Genomic DNA, 27,855 nt, shown 5'->3' with positions numbered 1-27,855 from the left:
GACCTCAGCAGATGTGTAAAAGACTATTATGAAAGGAAGACGATCGTTTCATTCTTCATCAGTTCCATTCCTATGTCAAAAATCATTCTATTAAAATATTGCTACTAGGCATAATGGATCAATAAATATCAATAAATATCAATAAATATCAAAATGTCCATGTACTTACAATTCATGCAATTCAAAAGGTATACAAGGTTCAAAAATTCATTTCTTCCCCTTAGGGATAAATCTTATAACTATATCCATTGGCAAATGTAATAGTCCATATGGCTTAAAATCTATAGAGGATATAGTTGGAATAAACAGAAGTCATTGCAAATGTAACAGTTCCACAAGGGATACACAAGGTAAATGCTCAGCCGCTGGTTACAAAAGCTTAAATGAAGTACAGGTGGCACATGTACTATGCTGTTTCTTAAAGGGGCAATCAAATAAAGCAAGATAGGTCATTTTCAGCATTTAGTCCTTGGGGTTCTAGAGATTGAAATAAATTAATGAAATATGCCTCTTTCTGCCTTAAAAGTCGTTCATTATTCCTTTTGTCAAAGAGTTTACCCTTGAGTCGCCAAACTACAAAAAAACGAAGTTCATTTTCATTATGGCGAGCTTTAAGGAAGTGCTCTACAATGGGTGCAGAGCGAATTCCTGCCCTAATTCTGGATTTATGTTCCAAAATCCTGGTTTTTATGGGCCGAATACTGGAACCAACATAAATCAATTGGCAAGGGCAAAGTAAACAATAAACACAGAATTTCGTGTTGCAATTAGAAAAGCTGTTAAGTTTAAAAGTAAAATTGCTGTCAGCACGTGTAAATTCTTTGACTTCTAAAGCCAGGTTACATGCAAGACATTTATTACAGCGAAAGTGGCCCTTAATATTAGTACTCTCATTATGATCACAAATTAAGTCGGCATGGACCAGTTTGTCTCTAATAGACATGGTTCTGCTATAGCCGATTTTGGGGATTTGTTGACAGCCAGGGACATTGGAGAGGAGGTGCCAGTGTTTGTGGATAATTACTGTAATATGACTGGAAAGGTGGTTGAAACGGAAGGCAAAGGTGAGTGGTTTATTAGTGGCATGTTCTTTCTGTTCATTACAATACAGGACTTCTTCCCTATTTTTCATATTGGCTCTAGTTCTAGCTTGTTGTACAGTATGAATGGGATAGCCCCGGTCCCTTAAAGATGACGTTAGTGCCTGTGCTGCTATGGAATAATCCTTGTCAGTGGTATTATTTCTTTTTAGTCTAATGAATTGACTGTACGGCAGGTTGTCTCGAAGATGTTTGGGATGATATGAATTATAATGCAATAGAGCATTGCGATCAGAGGGTTTATTGTACGATTTGACTCTCAGTATGTTAAAGGAGTCACGATACACTTTGGTGTCTAAAAAAGGTAATTGAAATGGATCACAAGAACCTGTGAATCGCAAGGAGGTTTGTGTATTTAACCACCCAATAAACTCATCTACATTGAAATCTAAAGTTACAAAATAGATCATGTCGTCGATATAACGTCTGTACCCAAGTATCTGATTAAAGTATGGGTTATTGTGATATATATATGATCTTTCAAATTCAGCCATATAAATATTGGCTATAGTTGGCGCGACGGCAGATCCCATCGCAATCCCATATTTTTGTCAGTAAATGTTGTCTTCAAACCTGAAAAAATTATTAAAGAAAATCAAATCAATGAGTTGTAAAAGAAAATCTGTGGGAGGGTTTTTTTCAAGTCTCGAGTTGAGTAGGGAGTTGAGTAGGGAATTGTGTGGTGCACCAATGCTAATTGTTGAAAAGAAGGAGGAGTTTTTCAGGGCTTGTGGCTGGCAGTCTGCCTAGGGTTGCCAACCTCCAGGTAGTAGCTGGAGATCTCCTGCTATTACAACAGATCTCCAGCAGATAGAGATCAGTTCACCTGGAAAAAAATGGCCACTTTGGCAATTGGACTCTATGGTGTTGAAGTCCCTCCCCTCCCCAAACCCCAGCCTCCTTAGGCTCCGTCTCCAAAACCTCCTGCCAGTGGCGAAGAGGGACCTGGCAACAATAGGTTCAAATGATTATATATCATTGGTAGACTTTGTGGCCTCTGAGCACATGTGGAAATGTACACAGAAAGGTGGTTTCACCCCACCCTCCTTAGGCTCCGCCTCCAAAACCTCCTGCCAGTAGTGAAGAGGGACCTGGCAACCCTAAGTCTGCCTCGGCTAACAGCCAGAGAGAAGAGCCAGTAGCTTGATACCTGGTCAGCCAAGGTTTTCACCAAGGACAGGTCAAGTTTTTGGTGCAGTAAGGCAAAGGCAAATGGTCAAGTTTTTGGTGCAGTAAGGCAAAGTCTGAACTACCCTGAGTAACCAGTCTGAGTAACCAGACTGGGAAGCCAAACTTGAGGCAGCAGTTTTAGAAGGCTACCATGGCCCTATTCGCTCACCAGATCATCTGATATGGCTGGGCTGGTAAGAGACTACTTCTGATTGTTATCAGGGTGGGGTAGCAGTTTCCTCTGATTGTGAGTCGCTCCAAGACACAGAATGTCTCACTGCAAGATTCTCTTACTTCAGAAGGCTCCTTACGAAATATGTTTTTTAAAAAAATCTTTCCAAAATGGTGTGTCTAAACACTGGATGTCCTTAAATCAAGATTTTGAGCAAGATGAGGAAGAAAGAAGGAAGCCCAACCCTTCCGGGGACTCAGCCACATATCTGGTATTTTGCCTCTTCAAATCTTTTCCCCAGGAGACAGGAAGGGGAAACCATTTCTGTTTGCAGAATTGTGCCATAGGAAGATGTAATCTGGCCAGGAGAAGTTAGCTGTTAGAAGTTCTTTCTATTTTCCTACACAGTTTAATGCAGGGAGAAACTGTACAAGTCTGTATCTCACTCAGTACATGGCTCCAAACTGGAAAAACTGTACAATGTTCAACAGGAAAATTAAATGGAAGTAATCTTTCCTGCACCTATTGAAAGCAACAGCAGTACTTGGTGTGTGATTTACGGTGTACAACCCTCACAATGTTTGACAGCTGCACTTTGGCTGAAAAGGGTCAACCCATATCAAATTTTTAAAATGCCTCTTCGCTTTGTGAATGATTCAGTACATTCATTCAGAAGTCTTTATCTGAATAATAGGCATATCATTCAGCCTAGCTTTGATCATGTTTTCAAAAGCATCCAACATAAGGAAATATCAGTTACATCTTAGCAGAACATTCTGGCTAATGCAACTGCCTGGTTGAATAATTCCTGGATCTTACTTATTTTATTTAAAGCATTGCTATGCCACCTTTCCAGCCAAAGCAGCATTCTTCTAGCTCAAGTGAAAACTAACCATTGAACTTTACTTGTAATACAAATACTTGTAATCTTTCTGTACACACACCTCTATTCCCATATGATCCTATCAGACTTGCAGTGAAATCCTAAGCAGAGTTACACCCTCCAAAGCCCATAGTAACTCTGCACTGTAAAAGATTTTCAGTGGAGGCCCTACTCTGTACACCTCCAACTTCAAAGTAAGTGGCTACGAGACACAAGTCCTCTTGAACACATGAAGCTGCCTTCTACTGAATCAGACCCTCGGTCCATCAAAATCAGTATTGTCTACTCAGACCGGCAGTGGCTCTCCAGGGTCTCAGGCAGAGGTCTTTCTCATCACCTACTTGCCTAGTCCCTTTAACTGGAGATGCCAGGGATTGAACCTGGGACTTTCTGCCACTTTGGAAAGGTCCCATTGAGAGGTGGAATAAAAATAATTCAAATGAACAGACGCCCCAACAATATGTATTATATATTTTCTTCATCGAAAAGTGAACAAGAAGGTTCAAGCTTTCTATACGCCCTTCTATACACAGAGGTCCAACATAAACGTTAACAATTCAATTCCTTTTAATTCTTATTGCTTAAAAGATCTGTGCTTATAAGATCATTTGACTCCTTTTGGACAATATTAAAACACACAGATCTGTTGTACATTTCAGGGACATTCTGTCAAACATCTAGAATTTACCCTGGAATTAGCCAGGGACTTGATGTTTGAAGTCTGCAAATGAATGTAAATCAGGTGCAGAATGAGTATATTAAAACGATGATTTAAAAGGACTTCAAAGGCTAATTGAAAGCTGATTAATCTAGATTTTTGTTTCATGTCTTTTCCCTTTGTACACTGAAAGTTATGGTAACTTCCTGTAATCGGTGCTCCAGGAATATATATTTTAGAACATGCTTCTCTTTGCTAATTTTTCAGTTCAAAAGAACCTACATATTATATGCCTAACTCCAAAATTAATGTGCATTCTTAAATCTTCCTTATTTTTGCACACTTGTAGTCAAAATGCAACAGTATATTAATTTGTATTTCAGCACCTTTACTTTGGGAAAATTAATAGCGATTGTGATGTGGGTCTCAGAGCACTTTAGGTCCTCAGCTGAAAAGGGCAAGACGATGCTGAATTTTTCTGGGATGCGTTTTAAAAGCAATTAAAAACATTATATCTGCTGGTAATCAAGTTCTGGCTGAACTTCAAAATTTGATTTGGATGGGTACAGTAGCTAACGTTAACCATGGTTAGGATAGGCGCAAGTGTGATTCTAAAACAACACTGAAAGAAGACAAATTATAGGAAAAGAAAGCACACAAGCTAGGGGCCATTCTCAAACTGCTAACCAGGGTCCCCAGTGTGGTGCCCATGGGCGCCATAGCACCTGCTGACACCTTTTCTTGCACCTGCCAAGTGTTTTTAGGAAGTGGGAGGAGCCAGGTAGGGCTTTTGCCCAGCAAGGCTTCTGATTGACTACTGGAGATTTGATTGGCAGTGCAAGTGCTTTTTGCTTTTTTTTTTTTTTGCTTTGGCAGCAGCTGCCAGCACAGCACAAGAATCTGCACTGTGTTACTGAAGAATCTGCACTGTGTTACTTAATCATTTTGTGGCTGGCTCCACCTCCTGTGGCAGCCATTTTGTTGCTGTGCCCATCGAGCTGTGTCAGAATTCCAAATGTGCCCAGAAGCTCAAAAAAAGGTTGGGGACCCACGCTCTTAACCATGGCTAAGAGACAAGCAGCATAAACCATGATTAGATAGAACATTAAGCCAGAAGTACTTCACAACGTAACAGATACATAAAACCACAGACACCTGCAATTTTGTTCCCAGGGATCATGCCAATTAGTTATGTGGTGGCTATGTAAGATAAAGAAAATTATGGTGACTGCAAAGAAAATAAACAGCATTAAATTAACACCATATCCTTTAATTTTCTTGTTAACCCATACTCTAAAGACATACTATGTCAATATTATCTAGGTAAGAACTTGTTACGCTAAATACAGGAAGGCACTATCAGTTTCTGAACAAGAAATAAACATATATAAGCATGATTATCTAAATTAATCAATTGTATAAAAGGATAAAGAAGGAAGAAAAAACACATGACACTTTAAAAGAAAATAAACTGGAGTTCCTCCATTTGAAATTGTAAAACAAAGCAAACGCACCTACAGATGATATATTTACTGTGCTATGATTGTTGCATTAATACTGAAATATGTCAGTGCAATATATAGTTACTGGATTAAACTGCAGTAGGTCAGCATAGTCCTCCGCACTTCAGTTTAACCAGCAGTAGCAAATTATTAACTCATTAGCATAGCAGAAACTGAAATTACCATGGCTTGTAGTTAATTTCTAAAGCAAGATATTGCATTTATCACAGAACTGCGCGAACAAAGCTGAAGGGAATTCAAAGTCCAACTAATCAAATTCCCCACTGAGAGCATGGCAATCCCATGCCACCCATTCCGGACAGATGCTTATCTAGCCTGAGATTAAAAATGGAGACTCTGTGCTACTTCTCTGGTTTGGCTGGTCCATTGGCCAACCCAACACTTATTACTAGAAAAATCTAACTGCCAATTGAATGCAGTTTAAACTCAGTAACACATTTGTATGGCATGCACTTCCTTACAGTCAGGGATGCATTTTGGTGCTCCTCTGACATAAGACAGAATAGGGAATCCTGCAAGTGGGGGAGCTTCATATGTGTTCTTCTCAAATGCAATACTTTTTGACAATCTAAAACAAAAGTACGCTGGATAAAATCCATTAGGAAATGAAATGCCAATACTGAAGAGAAAAAATCCATATTGAACAGAAATTTCTATGTCATTAAATGGTTTTGCACACTGATGCTCAAACTACACGTTACCATAAATGGGTGGCTTTCATTCATTGCACCATTTCTTTCGCCACACTTATTTCATTAAGCCTGGGTTAAGGAAGACACATTATGTCACTGTGCTCCATTTTATTGGCTTGCCACATTGGGGGAGGGGAAGGAAAATGGTCAGCATGATGATGTCAAACCAGTGGTGTCTGCCACTTTTAGGAAGAGGTGTGGGCTGGTGGCATTCATGGTAACATGCAGTTTGGGCCTGAGAATCATTTATTTCCTGGAAACCTGGAGTAGCCTTCCAGAGTGAATTACTTCAGCTCTGTTTCAACTAAGGCTACTCAGCAAATGCAGAGGATAAATGAATCCCCAATGCGCTGCAAAACTTTCACAGTAAAAATGTAAATGGATTATCTCCCCTATTAATATCTCACTAAACAGCAGCACTTTAGGAGCAATCATTTATCTGTTGCTCCCAACATAAAAGCTAAATGATATTTTCACCATGAATCATTTGGTGGCTCTAAGATTTGTGTAGAAAGGGGGTTGTGTCTAACTTAAAGTTCTCCATCGAGAAAATAAAATATTTAGACCAGCTGGCAAGTCAGCTTTCACATGTCATGCCCAACATTTATGAGTACCCTATTCTGCCCATCGGATAGTAAGTTCTAGTATTAATTCCAAGGAACAATGAGGAAGTATGTTTTCAAGGAAGTTTTCAGTGATATAAATAGTGAGATGTTGGACCAGAGCTGTGTAGACCTGGGTTCAAATCCCCCACACCATCATTTACCCCATGTTCAGAACAAGCACACCTTTGGATACCGGACACTAGGGACACAGAATGGGGGAGGCACCTGGCTTCATGCCCTTCCTGAGAGCTTCCTGCCGCACCTAGTCGGCCACTGTTAGAAAGAGAAAATTAATGCCAGTTCACACAGACTGTTGACTGGATCTGGCAAGATTCTTCTTGTGCTGTTGACACTTGTTCCCATAGCCTCCAGCCACACGCTCAGCCTGCAGTACTCTGACTCAGCAAATACCCGAACTGTAAAGTCAGTTTTTCAAGGCTATTTCAAGAGATACCAAATGTGTTATCATATCTATCCTATCTATGGTACATCAATTTATAATGTGTACCTAATATACAGCCCTGACCTGGATAGCCCAGGCTAGCCTGAGCTCATCAGATCTCAAAAGCTAAGCAGAGTTGGGCCACCAAGGAATGCCAGGGTCACTATGCAGAGGAAGGCAATGGCAAACCACCTCTGTTAGTCTCTTGCCTTGAAAACCATACAGGGTCACCATAAGACGGCTGCAACCTGACAGCACTTTACACACACCTAATACACACAGGTCCTGCTTTTTGGACTAAATCTTGACAGGCGCTTAAACTGAGATGCTTCATGGTGTGCCGCAGGAAGCAGAGTATCCTCTACCACAGTGGCTTACTCAATATGCCCTTGTTATAAATACCCGTTGTCATCAGACTCCTAGCATGTTTCCAAGGGTTGCTTTTTATGAAGTGTGTGTTTGAAATGATACTGGAGAGCCCCAAGGGCAAGGAGACGAGGTGCCTGAGTAGTTCCAACCTCTAATCACTTTGATCTATGCAGGAAAGCAGCTGCAACACAGAAAGAGACCCACCTATAGGCTGCCTGGCCCAGCATGGCTCTGTTTTAGATGCATTTCTCCCTCCTGTGTAGCTCTAGAGAGCAGCATTTCAAACAGAACCTGCTGCTCTGCTTCTGATTTTTAAAATCCCTTTTTTATATTAAAATTACCTATTATCTAAGGAAATTAAGGTTGCATTAATATCTTGTTATGCCAGGTGATATTTAGCTGATGCTTTTGCTGAATGAACAGAATCAGAGAAGTTTTGTGTCTCTATCAAGAACATATTAGTCATAAAGCAGTTGGATCAATCAGTTTGCAATGAATATAGAGCAATCCCTTTGTGACTGAGAATTATGGAGGGGGGGGGAAACAGGCTTTCTGGTCAAGTGGAGAAAACCACACATGTGCTTATACTCTTCATAGGGATTCCACATTATACATAGGCAGGGGTGGAGTTTGCCACTGTGAACCTGATCTGCTATCCATTCGTGTTTGTTATCCCTCCTGCTACCCATTCATGTTTGTTATCCCTGTCTGAAAAGAGATGCAGTTTGTGCTCAATATACGAGGGGTATTCTTCACGGTGGATTTTGCTTCGGTTTTGAATCGGAGCAAATAATAAACTGATTTAAATAGCTTTTTCATGGCAGTGCAGATTCACCCCCCATCCCAATTTTTCACGGGAGAAACAGCGCACTTCTCTGCGCTGCTTACGTCTACTGTCGCTCATGACTCACCGCTCCAAATCCGCCTAATCCCGCCCACTCTTCCCATGATCCTGTGTGTGTGTGTTTGGGGGGGGCATCCCGAGAGCAGCAAATCCAAGCCAAAACTCCCGTCACCCTTCTGAAGAGGGGCAGCCAGTCTGCTCTGGGTCTCCCTCCAGCCGGTGTGATCCTATGTGTGTGTGTGTGGGGGGGACCATGAGAGCAGCAAATCCAAGCCAAAACTCCCAAGCCAAAACTCCCGTCACCCTTCTGAAGAGAGGCAGCCAGTCTGCTCTGGGTCTCCCTCCAGCCGGTGCAATCCTATGTGTGTGTGTGTGTGGGGGGGGGGACCATGAGAGCAGCAAATCCAAGCCAAAACTCCCGTCACCCTTCTGAAGAGAGGCAGCCAGTCTGCTCTGGGTCTCCCTCCAGCCGGTGCGATCCTATGTGTGTGTGTGTTGGGGAGGGGCATCCCGAGAGCAGCAAATCCAAGCCAAAACTCCCGTCACCCTTCTGAAGAGGGGCAGCCAGTCTGCTCTGGGTCTCCCTCCAGCCGGTGTGATCCTATGTGTGTGTGTGTGGGGGGGGACCATGAGAGCAGCAAATCCAAGCCAAAACTCCTGTCACCCTTCTGAAGAGAGGCAGCCAGTCTGCTCTGGGTCTCCCTCCAGCCGGTGCGATCCTATGTGTGTGTGTGTTGGGGAGGGGCATCCTGAGAGCGGCAAAATCCAAGCCAAAACCCCCATCACCCTTCTGAAGAGGGGCAGCCAGTCTGCTTTGGGTCTCCCTCCTGCCGGTGCGATGCTGTTAGAGTGGCAACTCCCCCAGCCAATCACCGTTCTTGGGGGAGGAGAAAGGAGACGTCAGGGGAGCGAAGCAAACATTTCTTCATGGGCATCCGAGCAACAAAATGCTCTTTTACTGGAAAGTACGGCTCAGAAGTGGTTTGGATTGCCTCTCTTTTAAACCGGCTTATTTTGCTCAGTGGGGGAAAACACGGCTCTGCAGTGAATAACCAAAATTTGCCTCCGAGGCAAAACAGCGTCGAAACAGCAGCAAATATCCATGAAGAATACCCCTATATGTTACAAACTTCCCAAAACAAAAGTAGAAACAGCACAGAATCAAACATATGGCTTGACAGACTTAAAAATAAACATTTTATTCAAACTATGCCATCCTCTGACTTTAGTTTCTATTTAGAATATCTGCAGGTTGACAGGGTGTTTGAACACACAGATTGCTCTTCATCGTTTGCTTCTCTTTGCCATTCTACTCACCTGCGTGATTAAGTATGTGCTGTCATAGTCCTACAGCCTTTGATATCATAATTTGGGAACATCACTGGAGCATCTTTGATTTGATGTCACCTGTTCTATAGCATTGCAGGATAGAATGATGCAGACTGAAGGACCAAGTCTGATCACTAATATTCTAAAAAAAGCTTTTCCTACATTCACAAATATTTATTCTTCTACCACACACCAATCAGGGGGAGTTTTTGCTAACAAAATATCCCAAGTTTCTAATCAGGAGCCCAAACTTCAAAAAACAAAAGTTACACCAGCCATTCCTTTGTACCATTTTAAAAACCAACACAGTCCAGAGTTACAGACTTTTAATTTCCCACTGATTTTAATGACAAAGCTTTATGCGTGTGCTTAGCTGACTCAATGAAATCAGTGGGAATCAGAAATGCTCAATTTTAGCTAGAGAAGGCCCCATTTAAATATGTATTTGTTTAAAACATTTCTGTGCCACTTTTCTACCCAAATAGGGTGCCCCCCCCAGGCAACAAACATCAAAACATTTCAACATTAAAACAACACTCGAAATAAAATATATATGACATAATCAAAACATATAAACACACATAACACCAACCGCCCTGACCTGGATGGCCCAGGCTAGCCTGATCTCGTCAGATCTCAGAAGCTAAGCAGGGTCAGCCCTGGTTAGTATTTGGATGGGAGACCACCAAGGAACGCCAGGGTTGCTATACAGGCATTGGCAAACCACCTCGGTTAGTCTCTTGCCTTGAAAACCCCAAAAGGGGTAGCCATAAGTCAGCTGCGATTTGACGGCCCTTTACACACACACAACACCAAAACCAAAGAGGACAGCCAATAACAGTTTCTAGGTGTATGCCACACAAAACAAAACAAAAAGTCACCCGCTGGCAGGAGACAACAATACAGGAGGACAAACAATTCTCCCTAGGGATGCAGTTCCAAAGTTTTGGTGATATAACTTTAAGGCCCTTACTTGGGTTGCTACCCATCTAGCCTCAGATAGCAGGGGCAACTGAAGCAGTACCTCCAACTGGAGGGGATGATGGGTAGGTTCATATGGGAGAAGGTGGTCCTTCAGGTATGCTGGCCTCAAGCAGTATAAGGTTTATTATTGTTATCATTACAGGTCAACACCAGCACCTTGAATTGGGCTTGGAAGCAAATTGGGAGCCAGTATAGATAGAAAAACACCGAAGTGATATGCTCCCTATGAACCACTCAAGTCAACAATCTGCAGCGTTCCGTACCAACTGAACAGTCTTCAAGGACAGCCCCATGTGGAGCACAGTGCAGCAATGTAATCTAGATGTTACCAGGGCATGCGCCACAGTGGCAAGATCTCCCCCTCCCAGGAAGGGCCATAGCTGACTTATCACCTGAAGCTGGTATCAGATGCCCCTAGCCACCACTACCACCTGTTTACCCAATAGGAGGGCTGGGTCCAGGAGCACCTCAAGCTACGAACTTGTTCCTTCAGGGAAAATGCAACCCTATCCAGAGCAGGAGATATCCCATTTCCTGGGTTTAACCTTTTCCCCACTAGTAGCACCTCCATTTTCCCAGGGTTAAATTTCAGTTTGTTAGTCCTCATCCATTCCAGGTATCTGCTTATGGTTTTTACAGTCGTCTCCACAGGTTCTGCTGGAAGTATGCAATAGAACTGAGTGTCACCCACATATTGATGGCACTGGCATCTTGGCCCAGATCTCTGCAAGACCTCTCCCAGAAGCTTTACATAAATGTTGACATTGGGTTGCTAGACCTCCACCAGGGGTGGGGGATCCCCTGCTTTGGGTCCCTCCCCATGGCACCATTTAGCCAGCTGGTGGGGGACTTACCAGCAGCAAACTGAGGCCTAGGCCTCTGTTGCCAGCGATGCATCGATGTCACTTCTAACACTCACAGAAGTGATGTCATCACATTGCCTACGATGTGGGGATGCTCTGGTATTTGGGCAAAAACATCTCCTACCATAGACTCTTTGCCCAAATACCAGTGTGTCCACATGTTGCCGGTGATGTGATGTCACTTTCAGTGCTCACCGGAAGTAACATCGATGCATCACTGGCAACAGAGTTCCAGAGGCCTCAGTTTGCTGCCATTAAGCTCCCCCCAACCCCCATCGGTTCCTAGGGGGTACCTGACAACCCTGGGTTGAAAACATGGGAGATAAGATGGCATCTTGCACAATCCCACAGGCCATAAGGCAAGGGGCAGAGCAGCAGTCCCCCCAGCACCACACTCTGAAACCTACATTCGACTTAATACCAAAACCATCTCAGGACAGGGCCTTCCAGTCCCAACCTTGAAAGGTGGTCCAGAAAGATACCATGATCGATGATATCAAAAACTGCCAAGAGGTCCAGGAAAATTAATAGGGTCACACTCCCCAAGTCCATTTTCCAGGCATATGCCATACACCAGGGAGACCAAGGCCATTTCACTCCCACAACCAGACCTGAAACCAGACTGGAATGGATCCAAATGATTGACTTCGTTCAGGAATCCCTAAAGTTGCCCAGCTAACACATGTTCAATCACCTTGCCCAAGAATGGTACATTTGAGACTGGACCCTATGTTATGTTCTGTTCAGTCATCTTCAGATTCAAAGTAGGCCCTTATCTGTGTACACACATCATTGTTAAGCAGTGCCCAGCCAGGCCAGTGGTGCCTGGTATCCTAACACTGCACACATAGATTAGGATAATCTAGTCTGAATGAGATGGCAGACATGAATCTCCAAGAGGTAGCTCAGAAGCTACTGGTAGATCACTGGTTGCTGCAGAGTATTTATTTATTTATTGCATTTCTATCCCGCCCTCATTCCCAGCAAGCTGGGCTCAGAGTAACATGCCGGGCATAGGCAAAGAAGCTCAGATATTTTTTATTACTTAGAAGTAGCTCTCATTAAAGAAAGAGTTGGCCACCTTAGTTAAAATCAAGGTGAACGTCTAGCATTAACAGCTGATCTTCCCAGGAACCATGAAAAATTACACTAAGTGCCTATGTCTCCAGGTCCACACAAATACTCATTAGTACAATGAGAGCCCCGTGGCACAGAGTACTGCAGTACTGCAGTCAAAAGCTCTGCTCACGACCTGAGTTCGATCCCGACGGAAGTCGGTTTCAGGTAGCTGGCTCAAGGTTGACTCACCCTTCCATCCTTCCGAGGTCAGTAAAATGAGTACCCAACTTGCTGGGGGTAAAGGGAAGATGACTGGGGAAGGCACTGGCAAACCACCCCACAAACAAAGTCTGCCTTGGAAACGCCGGGATGTGACGTCACCCCATGGGTCAGGAATGACCCGGTTCTTGCACAGGGGACCTTTACCTTTACCTTTTTACAAGGAGATTACTTGTTCAGTAGGACTGTCTGAGGAGCTGGAAGTCCATCCTGTTTTGAAAATAAGTCTTTGCAGTTTCTGCATGTTTTATTTTTAACCTTCAAAGAAGATCTTCTACTACCATTTGTCACTTACAATGTGGAAGATTTAATGAGGTTTGCTGATGTTTAGCGTTACTGGAATGTGACAACTGTTAAGCTGCCACAAACAATCATTTAAATAGGATGATAAATGAAAATGGCAGTTTATATTATCAAGTCATTTGCACTAAAGGAAAAGTCCCCATCCTACAGGGCTTACAACCCAAAGGCATGAGAAAGTCAAACAAAATAAGCAAGTTGGAATGGTTTTTAGAAGTATTTAAGTGAGGTAGATAAGAAAGAATCCACATTTAGAGATTTACTATTGTTTTCTAAAATGTTTTCTTTTTAAGTGGCCAATTTGTTTTTTAAAAGTATCTTGCAAGTATTTCTCACCTTCCCCCCCCCCCAAATGCAAACTTCAAAAATTTATTTCCTAGCAAAATACTGCTGATGTACTATTTGGTGTCAGTTAATATCTATATATGTTATACAGCTATCTCTTGAAATGATAAAAGTGCTCCAATTTGAGAAAGGTACTCCCTCTACAGGAAAAAAAATCCATAGTTTAATATAGTTTATATGAAAACATGCATCATTGCATAGTTTTCTGCCAATGACATTTCCAAAACTACTCTTCCTTTTGCATATGCTGTCATGAAGGATTTCCTTAACTTCTTGTCTGTGCCTGGTCTTTATTGAAAATGTTTTGCTGAAAATAGAAAGGCTGAAACAGTTTTGTGTCTAATGGTCTCCCTTACAATAGTTCTAACTCTACAAAATTTCCAGTAGTTACCAGATCTTTTTGCTCACCTTAATCAGAAAACTCATAGGGTAAACCTGTCTTATATACCCTGGAGTTACATATTTTCTCCTGCCCAGTTACTGCACAGAGTGAGACAGAAAGCGCTGCTTCCACCAATGGCCCTTCGATTCAGCTTCTACAGCAGCGGTGTCAAACCTATGGCCCGAGTGGGAGGGGGGCAATGTGGCCCCTTGAGAGCTCTTATCTGGCCTATGAGCCAGGTGAGGCAGCCACCCACCCCCCACCCCCAGTCCCAATCTGGGCTGGCGAGGCATGGCCCAGCCCAACCAAATGACATTTATGTCATACACGGCCCTAGGAACAAATGAGTTCGACACCCCTGATCTACAGAGTAAACAATAGTTTGCATCATGATAGCAAAAGCAATACTCTGTTCCTACCAAGGAGACCATATATTTCTTTTACTATAGGGGGAAAGCCCCCATATTCCTGGTTCTATGGCACAGACATCAACCCTGTCATTGAGAAAACCTCTTGAGGTCCTGTGAGCCCTGCGGTGGGGAAGGGGGGCAAGAGTCAAATGATAAGGGAGTGTCTGGGAGCGAGTGACTCATTACTTGATCCTATGGTATGATATATCACTTCTTCTCTGAAGGTTCACTGCAGAACCAAAAAGCTCTAGGTTATAAAAACTCTATGAAATGTTGCTGCCTCCTTTGAAAAGAGGTTTGTTATTTGCTGACTACTCTTCAGCACGGTCTGTATCAATAATACTCATGTTGAGTGTAGATGTGACTTCAGCAAAGTAATCTGGAAGTATTAAAAATATATGTGAACAAAACTGGCCAGATAAAATGATCTGAATACCTACTAAGATGTTACTTCAGGTATTCAGAATATAAAGTTGCATGGCTCTACACTGCTTTAAAAGCCATGTTGTTGTCCAGCACCCCTTTAAAATACAAACCTTGTCATTTCATCTTCATCGGAGATGTACTTACAGCATCACTGAACAGCAAGAGGGCAACGGTGAGTGACATTATATCTATTGAGCCCAGAAAGACAGTAGGTGAGGGCACACATGACTGAATGTTCCACCATGCAAGGTGGTTAAGAGATGATCCGGATGGGATTTGCTGCCTCTCTGGCCCTCAAACAAAGGCTGGTGCAGAAGTCATACCCAGAGCTCCTCTATGGTCATTTATGCATGGGCACTTGGACTTACGTTTGCCCCCTGTCTGACTCGGTTGTTCCTTGGAGTTCTGCATGAGTTTTCCGTCCATTCGAAATGACCTTGCTGCCAGCCCTCGCAATGTCCGGGTCTCCCCATTTCTCTTTTATCCTGACTCTTCCTTCTCCTCTGAGCTCAGCCCGGCTGAAATCTCCGTGCAGAAGGCAAAGCAGGGGAAACAGAAGCTGGATTTCTCTCACAGCCAATCACAAAGCAGTGTGTAAAGAGGTGGGGATTAAAATACTTCCTGCTTTTTGCTTTCTCGGAACTCTTACTAAGCATAAGAAAGGCTTTTTAAAACCGAGGCTTCGATTTCTCCTCACCCCCTTCTTTCAGATTGCTCCGTTTTTTGTTCTTAAAATGCTTTTTTTATGCGGTAATTGGGTTTGGGGGGGTTTCTCACAGTGAGCACTGCGAAGTAAACCAATTACAAAGCAGCATTTAAAGGGGCGGGACTTGATTTGAGTTTGGAGACTGCTGGTGCAGAGATTCCCAACAGGAAAGTGTGGGTCCAGACAGCAATGAACCTCAGGTAGAACTCCCATGCATAAATGACCTATAACTACAGCATTACCTGGTGTAGTTAAAATTGTGATCTGTAACCCTTAGTTTAAATTTCACCTCTCTGCCATTTACATGGCCTTAGGCAAACCAACCTGTCTAAGACTCAGCTCTCTGGCCTGGATTCCATCAACACTGACTGGTACAATAGGGAGGAAGAGCCCCTTGTGACCACCAAAGAGGCTACGCCAGGGATTGTAGGACCCATATGGACAAAAAGCCATGCAGGGCAGGAATGACATCATGAATAAAAATCTAAGGTTACAACTAGATAAGCTGCTGACCCTGGGAATATACCTCCATTTTGTATTTTGCGGACAATTTTGCGGACAATCATGCATGCGTGTGCCACCTCATGAGGAGCCTTAGACCACTCAAACTCTTAGTCGCTGCGGCCCTTTACCACTCAAACTAAGAGTTTGAGTGGTCTAAGGCTCCTTGCGAGGTGGCACTTCCGGTTGTAAACCGGAAGTGCTGCGTCGGAGCGCGCGCACACGCACGGACACAACATCGGGATAGAAACCTCCCGCCAAAGGTGAGTGGGGACCTGGCAACCCTATTCCTAACTGTACATAGTCTAACTGTTGACTGTGTGCACACATAGGCTCTGTGCTGACATGGGGCTGAATTGATGTAGCTGTCTGTCCATTTACCCCACCATTTCTCCAAGGAACTAAGAGTGGTATACATGGTTCTCCCCCACAATTTTGTTCTCACAACAACCCAGTGAGGTAGGTAAAGCTGAGAAGGAGCAACCAGCCCATGGTTACCCAGAGAGCTCCATGAAACCCACTCCCCCAACTTGACGAGCCTGCCAACCACAGCACACACAAAGCGAGGGAGATCTGAACCTGCCACCACACATGCAGATACATCAAGTGTACAGGGCTATGAAAAAAGAAGAAGGAAATATATCCATTGCATCACTTATAATGGACAGAACTTGCTGTTCTTTTCTATTTATTTCCAGGTTTAGCCTCTATATGAAAAGCATGGGACAAAAAGCAGCCATGTGAAGCACCCTAGGCTGTCTAGATAAGGTTTCATGAGAGGCTATCTGAGGGGAGCCACAGCAGAGAAGCAATCTATCAGGGAACAAAGCCATAGTCGTTCTTTCAATGCCTGGTGTTGCAACAGAACACCCTTAACGATTTGCCATCACAGTGTCCTGAGGTTTGTTTCTAACCACCGTGTATTCACATCTATTCTGGGGAAAGGGTCTTTTCTGTTAGGCCATCCTGGGCTCTTTATGAATATAAACTTGTATGGTTAGAAAAGAATTACAGATACCAGACTTAATTTGGAACCTCATCTTTCTTCTTTGCCTCGAGACGGGTGGCTTCGACTTTAGAAATTTGTGGCCCTGAAGAAAGGAAGTTGGAAATTATGTTCAAACCACAAAAACCCATTAGAAAAACGATATATTACCAAAGAGGCTCCACTGGAAATGTAATCATCTTTCAGGGCTGTTCTGAAGAAAAAAAGGGAATACAGCGCTATTTGTCTGCGGTATCCGGTGGGCATGTGTGCTCTCTAATGCAACAGATGAGCTATAGCTCCGTTGGGACATACAAATAATTGCCAAGGCTACCATCAGCTGCTCTTTGCCCTTCCCTGTGTGTATCTGTTGAGAAAGGAGACAAAATGCCAGCTCAGTCGCTCTCCCACGCGTTTAACACAAGGAGGTTGCATGCCACATCTCATTTTGATGGTCAAGGCAGGGCAGCGGGATAAGGAAAGAGACAGACCATCCTGTCAGTTGATAAACTTTTAAAAACAAATAAATAGGGAGCTGGGTCTTAAACTTCTTGAGCTTTTGCTGTTCCTTATAAACGCCACTTAGTTTCTGAACCCCCCCTTGCCCAAACCCAGCACTGACCATGTGTTCAACATATAAGCACTATTCAAAGTATGCAACTCAATGCTGTGCACACGGGTGCAGGAATTACCGTATATACTCGGGTATAAGCTGACCCGAGTATAAGCCGAGGTGCCTAATTTCACCCCAAAAATGGGGAAAAATTAGGCACCCACGTATAGGCCGAGCGGGAAATGCAGCCCCTCCCCCCCGCAGGCTTACCTTAAGGTGGGCGGGCAGGCGGCGGCGGCCCCTTCCCTGCGCACAGGAGGCCCCGCGGGCCACTCCTGGCCCGCAGAGAAGGCGTGCAGGCAGGCGGAGGCGGCCCCCTCCCTGCGGCCAGGAGGCCGCGCGGGCCGCTCCTGGCCCGCAGAGAAGGCGCGTGGACAGGCGGCAGCGGCCCCTTCCCTGCACCCAGGAGGCCACGCGGGCCGCTCCTGGCCCGCAGAGAAGGTGCGTGGGCAGGCTGGCGGCGGCGGCAGTAAGTTTCCCCCTCCCCCCTACTGTATTGATCCGCGTATAAGCCGAGTTGGCCTTTTTCAGCACTTTTTTTGGGCTGAAAAGCTCGGCTTATACGCGAGTATATACAGTAGATCATCAATCCAAACACTGGCAATCGACGAACACATCTCGAACATTTAACTTAAATGCACATGTACAGGAAACATTGGAACAACGTAACAGCTCTCCATAAACTCTTTACTTCTCAGGCCACTGCTTGATGGTAGGTCACCCCCAAGAAAGTATTGTGAGTTTATGGGTCCTCTGTTAGGACTATTCAACCCACCTAGTTCTCTTCTTCCTTTGTAGAATTTTGTTCCCTGTCCCTCCTCCACCCAGCGGTCTGCCTTGTAGTGGGGAAGACAGTAGTGGCTGAAATGTCAAAACTCAGCTAGCAAGAAGGCAGACAATTTACTTCCATTGCTCCTTCCTGGGAGCATTGCATGTGTCCAGTGCCCCTTGGGGAGGGGGTGATCCCCACCATTGGAGAAACTAGGCCATACAATTCCCCTTCAGGAAACTTTATGTTCTTTTCATATGGGACCTTCAGGCTGAGGAGAAATGTGCAGGATGTAAAGATGGGCATCCTTTGGTTTATCTAAAGAAATCTGCTCCAGGCATTTCCAGAATGATACCAGCGGATGTAGTCCTTCAGCATCTACACATGACATTCTGGTCCCTAACGCTTAGTCCAACTATAGACAGGAGAAACTGCAGGGTCCAGAGACGGCCATAATCAAACTAGCACCATAAATGGCGATAAAAATGGAATACTGATAATTTGCTGGCCTTTAAGGTACTTTAAGGTACTGAATAGAACTGAGATGCACTGAGACACCCTTTCAAACTGTTCAAAGAATTTCTTTTGAAATGATGCCACTCTAGGGTCTCCATGAACTTCTGTGGCATTTTCCAAAAACCCTTCACAAGCGATAGCTTTAGAATTAGTGTTGTGATTTACTAAGTGCTTTTAGCAGGCAAAGCTATGGTGAAGAGTGACTAAACAAATCATGTCGAGCATGAGGCAAGTGAGGTTAGAAGCTCCTCCGCCTTTGACTGGAGCAGCAAATGGCTGAGTTCTCCCAAGGCCCCAAATTTTCTGAGTTCTATTGCCTTCTGGTAGCTCCTTCTTGTAGCAGATAATTACAAGAGTTTATACGTGCACACACACACAATACATACGTGATCCTTTTTTTAAAGTTTAGGTTAACTTTTATTTACAAAGAAGAAGAGGACTTCATTTTTTTATGCCGACTTTCTCTACCACTTAAGGAAGAATCAAACCGGCTAAAAATCACCTTCCCTTCCCCTCCCCACAACAAACACCCTGTGAGGTAGGTGGGGCTGAGAGTGTGTGACTAGCCCAAGGTCACCCAGCTGGCTTCATGTGTAGGGAGTGGGGAAACAAATCCAGTTCACCAGATTAGCCTCCGCTGCTCATGAGGAGGAGTGGGGAATCAAACTCGGTTCTCCAGATCAGACTCCACCGCTCCAAACCACCGCTCTTAACCACTACACCACGCTGGTGAAAAGAATTTTTCACTCATGTAATATTTCATGTACACTTAATGTGAGTGGAAGTGCATGTGTGCATGATAAAAGTCTCTGTAAATACTCTTTGAAGGGATCAGAAATCAATTAGTGGCAAAAAATATTCTGAAGGCCATAGAAATACACAGCATTCACTGTGAGAGGGAAAGAACATGTGGCCTAGTTATAAATCTTTGACCTAACAACAGATCTTTTTTATCTGTAGAAAAGCTGCTTCCATTACTTTCTCCAACACTAAGTTTCTCCATGAAATGCCATTTATATTACAGTGTCCTAATCTGTTTTTCTGAAGAGCTGTTCAGAACCTTCATCTAGAACAGCAGCTTTATCTTACTGGTATCCCACTTTAAGCCCAGCACTTCCTCTTGAGCACTACATTTAGGGAGACATCTTGAGACAGCTGTATCATTGGGAAGCAAGAGTGGGCCAGTAATATTCGTGCCAGCCACTCATTGGGGTTTTTTTTTTTACAAGAACAATCTTATTGAGAATTACAAACTAAATCTCAGCAACAGATTACACAGCTTGCTCCAGATTTCATTCCCATCAACTGAGATACAAGATCTCTCGATGAGTTTTTGAGTCCTGTTGTCAGAAGTAACTGACAGGCCTAGATGGGCCATTGGTGCCTCCTTCTAATGCAGTGGTTCCCAAACTTTTCGGGCCACCGCCTCCTTGGTTACACAAACTCAACCCCAGCTCCACCTACCCTATCCAAAACACAATTGAAGGGGTCCACCTCTAGCACACACCCCGCTGCCCCCTTGCCTCTTAGTACCCCCCTAGGTAATCCCACTGCCCCCCAGGGGGTGGTACTGCCCACTTTGGGAACCACTGTTCTAATGGATGCCTAGATTATGGTGCAGGAGTGTTCTTTACACAACACATAGCTTAATTGTGGAACTCCCTGCTCCAGGACGTGGTGATGGCTGCCAACTTGGAAGGCTTTAAGAGGGGAGTGGACATGTTCATGGAGGAGAGGGCTATTCATGGTTACTAGTCATGATGCATACCTATTCTCTCCAGTCTCAGAGGACCATGCCTATTATATTAGGTGCTTTGGAACACAGGCAGGATAATGCTGCTGCAGTTGTCCTGTTTGTGGGCTTCCTAAAGGCTCAAGATTGACTCAGACTTCCATCCTTCCAAGGTCGGTAAAATGAGTACCCAGCTTGCTGGGGGTAAAGGGAAGATGACTGGGGAAGGCACTGGCAAAACACCCCGCAAACAAAGTCTGCCTTGGAAACGTTGGGATGTGATGTCACCCCATGGGTCAGGAATGACCTGGTGCTTGCCTTTACCTTTAGAGGCACCTGGTTGGCCACTGTGTGAACAGCCTGCTGGACTTGATGGACCTTGGTCAGATCCAGCATGGCTTTTCTTATAAGTGCCCAGGGGGCTGTCTCTTTCTGACTCACTTCTGCTTCTGCTCCCCAGCCAGATCCTGAAGTCAGGGATAAGAGACTGAGAGACCTTGCCTTATCTACGAGGAGAATATTTGATGAGAAAAGTCCACAGAAAGGCCTATGAGAACTGGTGTCAAAAACATTGGGGCTTGAACTTTAGTTTGCCAGGGTGAAACTTAACTTATATAGTCAGAGCACACTCAGACAGCAGATCCCTACATTCTCAGTGCTGTGGTACCCCTCCAGGAGTGTGGAAAATATGTTGGGGGGGATTTAATTTTGTTCAGGACCAGCCCCCTTCACTCAAGAGGCGCAACACATTCTGGTATTGTAGTTATGCCCATTAGCTACATAGACCTGCATATGCTGGTTCATGTACACTCAAAAGATTGCTGAAGTGACATTTCTTAAAGGAATAGGGCTCTGCCAATAAACTTTAGTTCCTACTTTTCTTTTCAAAGCGATGGGTGTCCACATCCATGTCTTTTACATATATGAAATTACAGTGTGGGGTGCATGAATAGTTAAATAATTACCAAAAAAATCTTTATTAAACAATATTGATTTTACTTGCATCTTTAACTATCCAAAACCAGAACATTCCAGATGCAGGGAGAATAATCCATTAGTGCAATCTGAAAGAGAACGACACCTTTCTAAACTCATTGAATTCAATGGAAATAGAAAGGTGTAACTTTCCCTAGGATTGCTTTGCAAATGACCTAGACATGTATTGCTTGAAGCATTTCCCTGTTCCTGTTTGTGTGATCAAAAGGTTAAGGTAGTGGAAGAATGTTTGGCTGCTTAATAGAACTCTTTCATTGGCAAGTCTCGAGGATTTCTTAGGGGTAGTTATAATCTATCCTCTAAATATGAATTTTTGTATACATACCAATTGTGAAACAGAATATTAACCCAATAGATCATTACAACAGCCATAACAGTCAATCACATAAATGTGTGCTTAGGCAAGTGTTTTCTGTTGTTTAAGGTGGCCATTTAACATTACAGATTAAAATTTTCCAACCTGGGAGGCTTTGGTTACTCATTTATAAGTGTTGACCTCAAACATCTAACTGCAAGTGTAACATCAACCCAGGTATGTTATTTTATGGTAGTGATTTAGGACTAGATTTATGGAAGTAACTGGGATGTTTTTGCTGGGATTTAAGCTCTTGCCAACTCACAAGTTTACCAGCCTCAAGCTTCAAACAGCTCATTCAGTTCTTTCTCTGTGATCTCAATTTATGCCTTATTAGAGTGAAATGATGCATTACCCTCAGGTTCCTAAACTTGCGTTTGCTGAGATAATGTGAATGCAATGATAATTAACCACTCTCCTTGGCCACCAATGCACCTCTGCGACACTGCCCTGTAGGCCATCTTCTCCACAAGCTAGACTTGCTCACAGAGCTTAGCCAAGAGGGGGAAAACAAATTGAAAATGGTGTAGGGGAGAAACAGCAGGCAGGGGAGGGTGACAGCAGCCCCCCCTACCTTCAGCCCCTGAAAATTCCATCCCTCCCCACACACATGTCAGCCTTGCCAGAGCTTGGGAACCTCATGTTTGCCTCTTACTGTGTCATCCCCACCCTTGATGACAGGAAAGCAATTTTTCAGTTAAGAAATGCCAAACAGGGGCCTCTTTAAGTTCTCCATAAAATTAAAGAAACATCAATTTTATCATAACAAATTATACAAAGGATGTCCTTTTTCATTCATTAGGCCAATTTTATTGCATTGTTTATGATATGTACAAGCGGAGGACCCACACGGACTTGCAGGGAGGAATCTCATTTTCTCCTTCTCCACCATTTCTTCTTTCCCTTCCCTGAAAGCTTGCATAGCCTTTCCCCTTTTCGGGCTTCCTTCACTTCTTCCTACCCCACCAGCCAACCTACCTTTATCTATCCCCGTCTCAGTGGATAGATAGCGTGGAGAAAACTGACACTTTTTTATCACTTATGTTTCACAACGAGGAAAGTGTATGAACCAAGGCAGTTCCTTCCATCAGCGCTGCAGCAACCCTGTCAGCCTTCTATAAAACTGTTTTTGTGCTGTGGCTGCCCTACGGTTGAACCATAATGTGCATTATTAATTTCCCAAACAGGCTCCAGTTCCAGGGCCAGTTGGGAAATCATACGCATCATCCATAAGGGCCAGATTTTTTTATTAGGCACAGCAGAGCTTTCTCCTGTGCTGTGGGGATGTCGGTGACAACATTTCCCCTCATCTGTTCTTTCTTCCCCTCAAGGTAAGTGCAGAGCACACGCTCTTGGAAGCAGGGGGACACCACGGGAATTGGGATATTTAACAAATGCTACAGCAAACAGCTGACTCCTGTGGAAGCCTGAGTAAAATGGGCACAGCGCAGCTGTCACCTACTGTGCCCCTTTTCAAACCATATCCTTCGCGGCAAAAAACATTTGGACCTTTGGAACCTCTCAGAACAAAAGCCTAAAAACATAACATGGCTCTTGGAAGCCCCTTAGCTTTGCCTCATACTCCATCAAGATCATTCTGTGGGCGTGGAATGTGTTAATTTATGCTGCAGAAGGAAGATGGTGAAGGAAAAGGCGGCTGAAGGAAAAGTGCCTTCACCCTGAATTTTAACAATTTTGATCACCTTATTAAGGTGAAAGAACTCAGCCATGCTAAAGTGCACCCTTCTTGCTCCCAGCTGCCAAAATCCACATATAAATTATTAAGCTGAAAGGGCAATATGAGTAGACTACATAGTTCAAGATGCTTCATTTCAGATTCGGTATTTACTATATCATCAACTTCCTTGAGTTGCTTGAAACAAATGGATAGGTTGGGCCCATGGCCAAACATGAAACATAATGTTAGGTTTTGAAAGCACTTGTTCTATAGCTTGCTCTTAATGTGCGTGTGTGTGTGTGTGTGTGTGTGTGTGTGTGTGTGCGAGAGAGAGAGAGAGAGAGAGAGAGAGAGAGAGAGAGAGAGAGAGAGAGAGAGAGAGAGAGCGCACTATAGTCAAACCAACAACAACAAAAAGCCCATCTGAAAGCCACTTTGAGCCCAGCCAATTAGACACGCTTTTAAGGAAAGAGAGGCTCTTGTGCATGAAAGGATACAGCTCATTAACTCCAAATCTGTGCTCTCTGTTGACTGTGGTCATTCCATCTCTGTTCTCCCACTGGTGGTTTTATAGGCAAAGCTACTTCAAGAACTGTGCTGGGACTGCACTGTAGGATTGCCAGGTGCTCTCTAGAGAAGACTGATGTCACGTCCTGGAAGTGATATCATTTCACAGGCCCGATGGCCATTTTTGATGTTTTCTCCCACTTCTGCTCAAATGGGAGAAATAGGAGCGCGGGGTGTGGTAGGAAACCTTCCCCCCGCCCCGTCACTGGCAACCCTAGCAGTTAAAGGTAACACACACACCCTCCCACTGCAAACTGCTGTGTGCTCAGGATGAAGCGTTTGAGGTCTGAGCTGATAAGGTTTTAATTCAAATAATTCAAGCAGCAAACAATGTTGTATCATGACCATTTCCTTTTTGCAATCCAAAATTCAATGCAGGTATAATCTTGGAAGACAGATTTAAAAACAATTCTTTTTCTTTACATATGAAAATGTGTCAGTAATTTTGGGAGGAACAATTGCAGCATCTAGTAATGAAATGAGAAGACTTTCAAATAAAATGGGTTTTTAGAAGATCTGAAGCTATTAATTGATCTGACTAACTGCATTTAGCAGACATTTATCCATTGACATTCCCTCCCCCACCCGCTTGCCCAGCCCTCAAATTTGCTGGTTTAAACAGGTAACTGAAATCATTATATTCTAAACAATGTAACATAGCCAGAGCTTTGAAAAAGCTACCATTATCTCACTAAATAACAGAAGCCATGAGCTTTCCTTTCCTGGTACTAATATTTTCTTTAGACAGTTACAAATGAATAACTATGTTTCCAGAAAGTAAACAAGCAAATAATTCAAACCTTAAAAAAAAAAAAGATCTCTCCATTCACTCCCTCTCCCACTTTTAAAATGAAGGCAACAACAAACCAGCAAAAAAGCAGCAAAATCAATTGGCTTCCTGTCTCCTGTGATACTTTCCCCCCAAAGTATTTTTAGTTGTTCTGATTAAAAATTTACTTCCTGTATACCCTGACAGCAGAGTGCATTTCTGCATTAAAGTTTTGTGTGTTTCTTCCTGTGTACTCCTTTACCTAAATCTAGAGAAAGGAGATTTTTTTTGTCAATTTACTCAGTCCAAGTTCCAGCTTTGGCACTAGATGAAGGAAATCTAATTGTACACCTTCAACACACAGATATTCTTCTTTGTTGTGAATAACAAAAAGGGAACTGAACTATATTTGTAAGGGAAATGTAAAAACTGGTGGCTTTCAGATGTTGTTGCAACAGAAGATCACTTGGGATGGCCTTTATTTTTTGTGATTATTTGGTTTTTAATAAATATGCTTAATAAACAAGTACCCCCACACACACATGATGACAAACAACAAAGATGTCATCTAAATATATTGGTTACCAACCTATTATAGATTATTTTTAAAGTCAACATCCATTTAAGTTCTTATTTGGATCTAATTGCAGGATTGTCCCCTATTATTCCCTTCCAATATTATTCCCTTCAAAAAAAATGATAAGTCTCTCTCCCCTGCTTTCTCATTATTCCTTATCGACTCTTCTCTATATTGTTGAACATTTCAGATTCAGACAGCTATTAATTAACTTGCATTTGCCCAACACTGACTTTTGTGTGTGGTTGTGTACATTTTCCTATTCAGACACTGCTGCCTAGCTAACAGGGAGTTGGAAGTTATACAATCTCTCTTCCCCAGAGAAACATAGAAGTATGAAGATTTCTCCTCAAATCTCTCTTCCAGTTCTCATTATAGATATACCCCACTTCTGTGGCAGTAATCCCTTATCAACACCCGGTATTTGGGAATATTTCCTTCCGTGAGCCTATTCCCTTCCAGTGACCTGAGAAAGGGCCCTTTTCCTCCTAATCTCTGACTGTCACTCCGCAGGATTTGTTTTACACCAGTTTAGGCAAACCTGAACCCTCAGGTTCCCAGAGTCAAACACAGCTACTGAACACGCAGGTTAATAAAATCAGAATACAATTCCTTTCTTCAGAACAGAGAGAGTGAGCTCCTTAGCTCTGCCCACTCCTTCTCTGAGCTTCTCTCAAAGATTAACTCTTTGTCACACCAACCCTTTCTATTTGACTACTTTTCCCCTTCACTTGTGACCACCAATTCTGATAAATTCTCCACTTGCACAATGCAATGTTGTCTTCAAGATCATATTTGTCTCTTTCTGCACACTTTTTTTAACTTGATCTCCACTCTGCATGGCTCAATCATGCAAGTTATCAACTTACTGTTGTTTTACTACTACATTTACATCCTGCTTTTCAGGACAGCATAACAGACCTTGACTCCCAAACCTATACAGTCCAGTTAGATGCATGCAGCCATCTACATTTATAGATACTTTTTTTATTTATTAATAGGGACACCAAGGTGGTTAACAAATTAAAACATACACGTTAAAATCTAATTTTAAAAGCTATTGAAACCAATGCACAAATACATCATTAAAACAGGTTAAAACCAGAGCTTAAAATAAGTGCAAAAAACAATTAAAACATTGAATATACTATTTATCATAACCATCCAACAATAAAATCATGTGTTTTACTTACTTTGGATGTGTGAACTCATCTATGCGGTCAACTTTTTCCACCATGTCTCCTCCAATAGTTCGGACTAAATCATAGAAATCATTTGCAGAATATTTTTCAGAGGGCAGCCAAAAAGAGATGTCGTTGATCACAGGAGGGTATTTGCTGAAAGGCTAAACAAAACAGAAAAATGAAATAAATCACACAAACAAACAAAAAACAAGAAAGAGTGATGAAATTGTTCTGAAGTGAGTTATGTGACAGGTTAAGTAGCGTAGCTTACTACATTCTGTCCTTTTTTGTGTTGGGATAGGTTCTAGAAAAACAGACTTGGGGAAAAAAGAAGTCACTTGCAGGTAAGCTATAGCACTTAGCTGTGCTACAGCTTACATGCTGTTTAAGCCACTCTTACAGGAAAGTTTGCAACCGCCTGCATAGCCAGAAGGCTAAAACACCCCTGAGTTTAATAAGAATTTAAAAGGTTCATTGTAAAAGGTGCTGAAAGAGAAACTAAGAGGAAATCATCAGTGAGCCCCATCTCCAAGCATATATCATAGATAGCCATTTTCAACATAATATTCAGAGTCTGCACATTGGTTGAAAAAGTCCATCTCCATATTCTACCATCATCAATAAGCTCAATCAAGACCACATGGTTATAACATCCAATTGCCAGAGTCCAATTTCCAAATAGAGTCCAATTGCCAAAGCGGCCATTTTCTCCAGGGGAACTGATCTCTATCAGCTGGAGATCAGTTGTAATAGCAGGAGATTCCAGCTAGTACCTGGAGGTTGGCAACCCTCATCCTCATCAAGCCTCATCCTCATTTTCTATTTATTTATTTGCTCCTTTTCCAGAAAAAACCCCCTACATGAGGCAGCTTACAAATTTAAACCTAACACAAACCATTAAAACTCAGAAATGTAAAACATAAGGAACCAACAGCAGACAATCATAAGAGTCCCAAGAATAGCAACAATAAAGCATATAAAACTCTCCCCAAACGCAAAGAAATTAATAATTCAACAGCAACCCCCCCACACACACACACATACCAAGAATCAAGCCAAAAACAAAACCAGC

The 27,855-nt window shown here is 43.0% G+C and overlaps 1 protein-coding gene across 1 annotated transcript in view; it reads right to left on the bottom strand.

Annotated features, from left to right (window-relative positions):
* Positions 1–27,855, bottom strand: part of FARS2 (phenylalanyl-tRNA synthetase 2, mitochondrial) — a 209,364-nt gene that overhangs the window by 46,781 nt on the left and 134,728 nt on the right. The window contains exon 6 of the mRNA XM_056854966.1: positions 26,793–26,944. Within this exon, the coding sequence (XP_056710944.1) occupies positions 26,793–26,944 (152 nt within the window). The remainder of the gene's footprint in view (positions 1–26,792; positions 26,945–27,855) is intronic.

Source organism: Euleptes europaea, chromosome 8 (assembly GCF_029931775.1).
Source record: "Euleptes europaea isolate rEulEur1 chromosome 8, rEulEur1.hap1, whole genome shotgun sequence".
In the NCBI taxonomy this organism is placed as follows: Eukaryota; Metazoa; Chordata; class Lepidosauria; order Squamata; family Sphaerodactylidae; genus Euleptes; species Euleptes europaea.
Note: the sequence above shows the minus strand (reverse complement) of the source record. Positions and strands in the feature narration are given on the sequence as shown.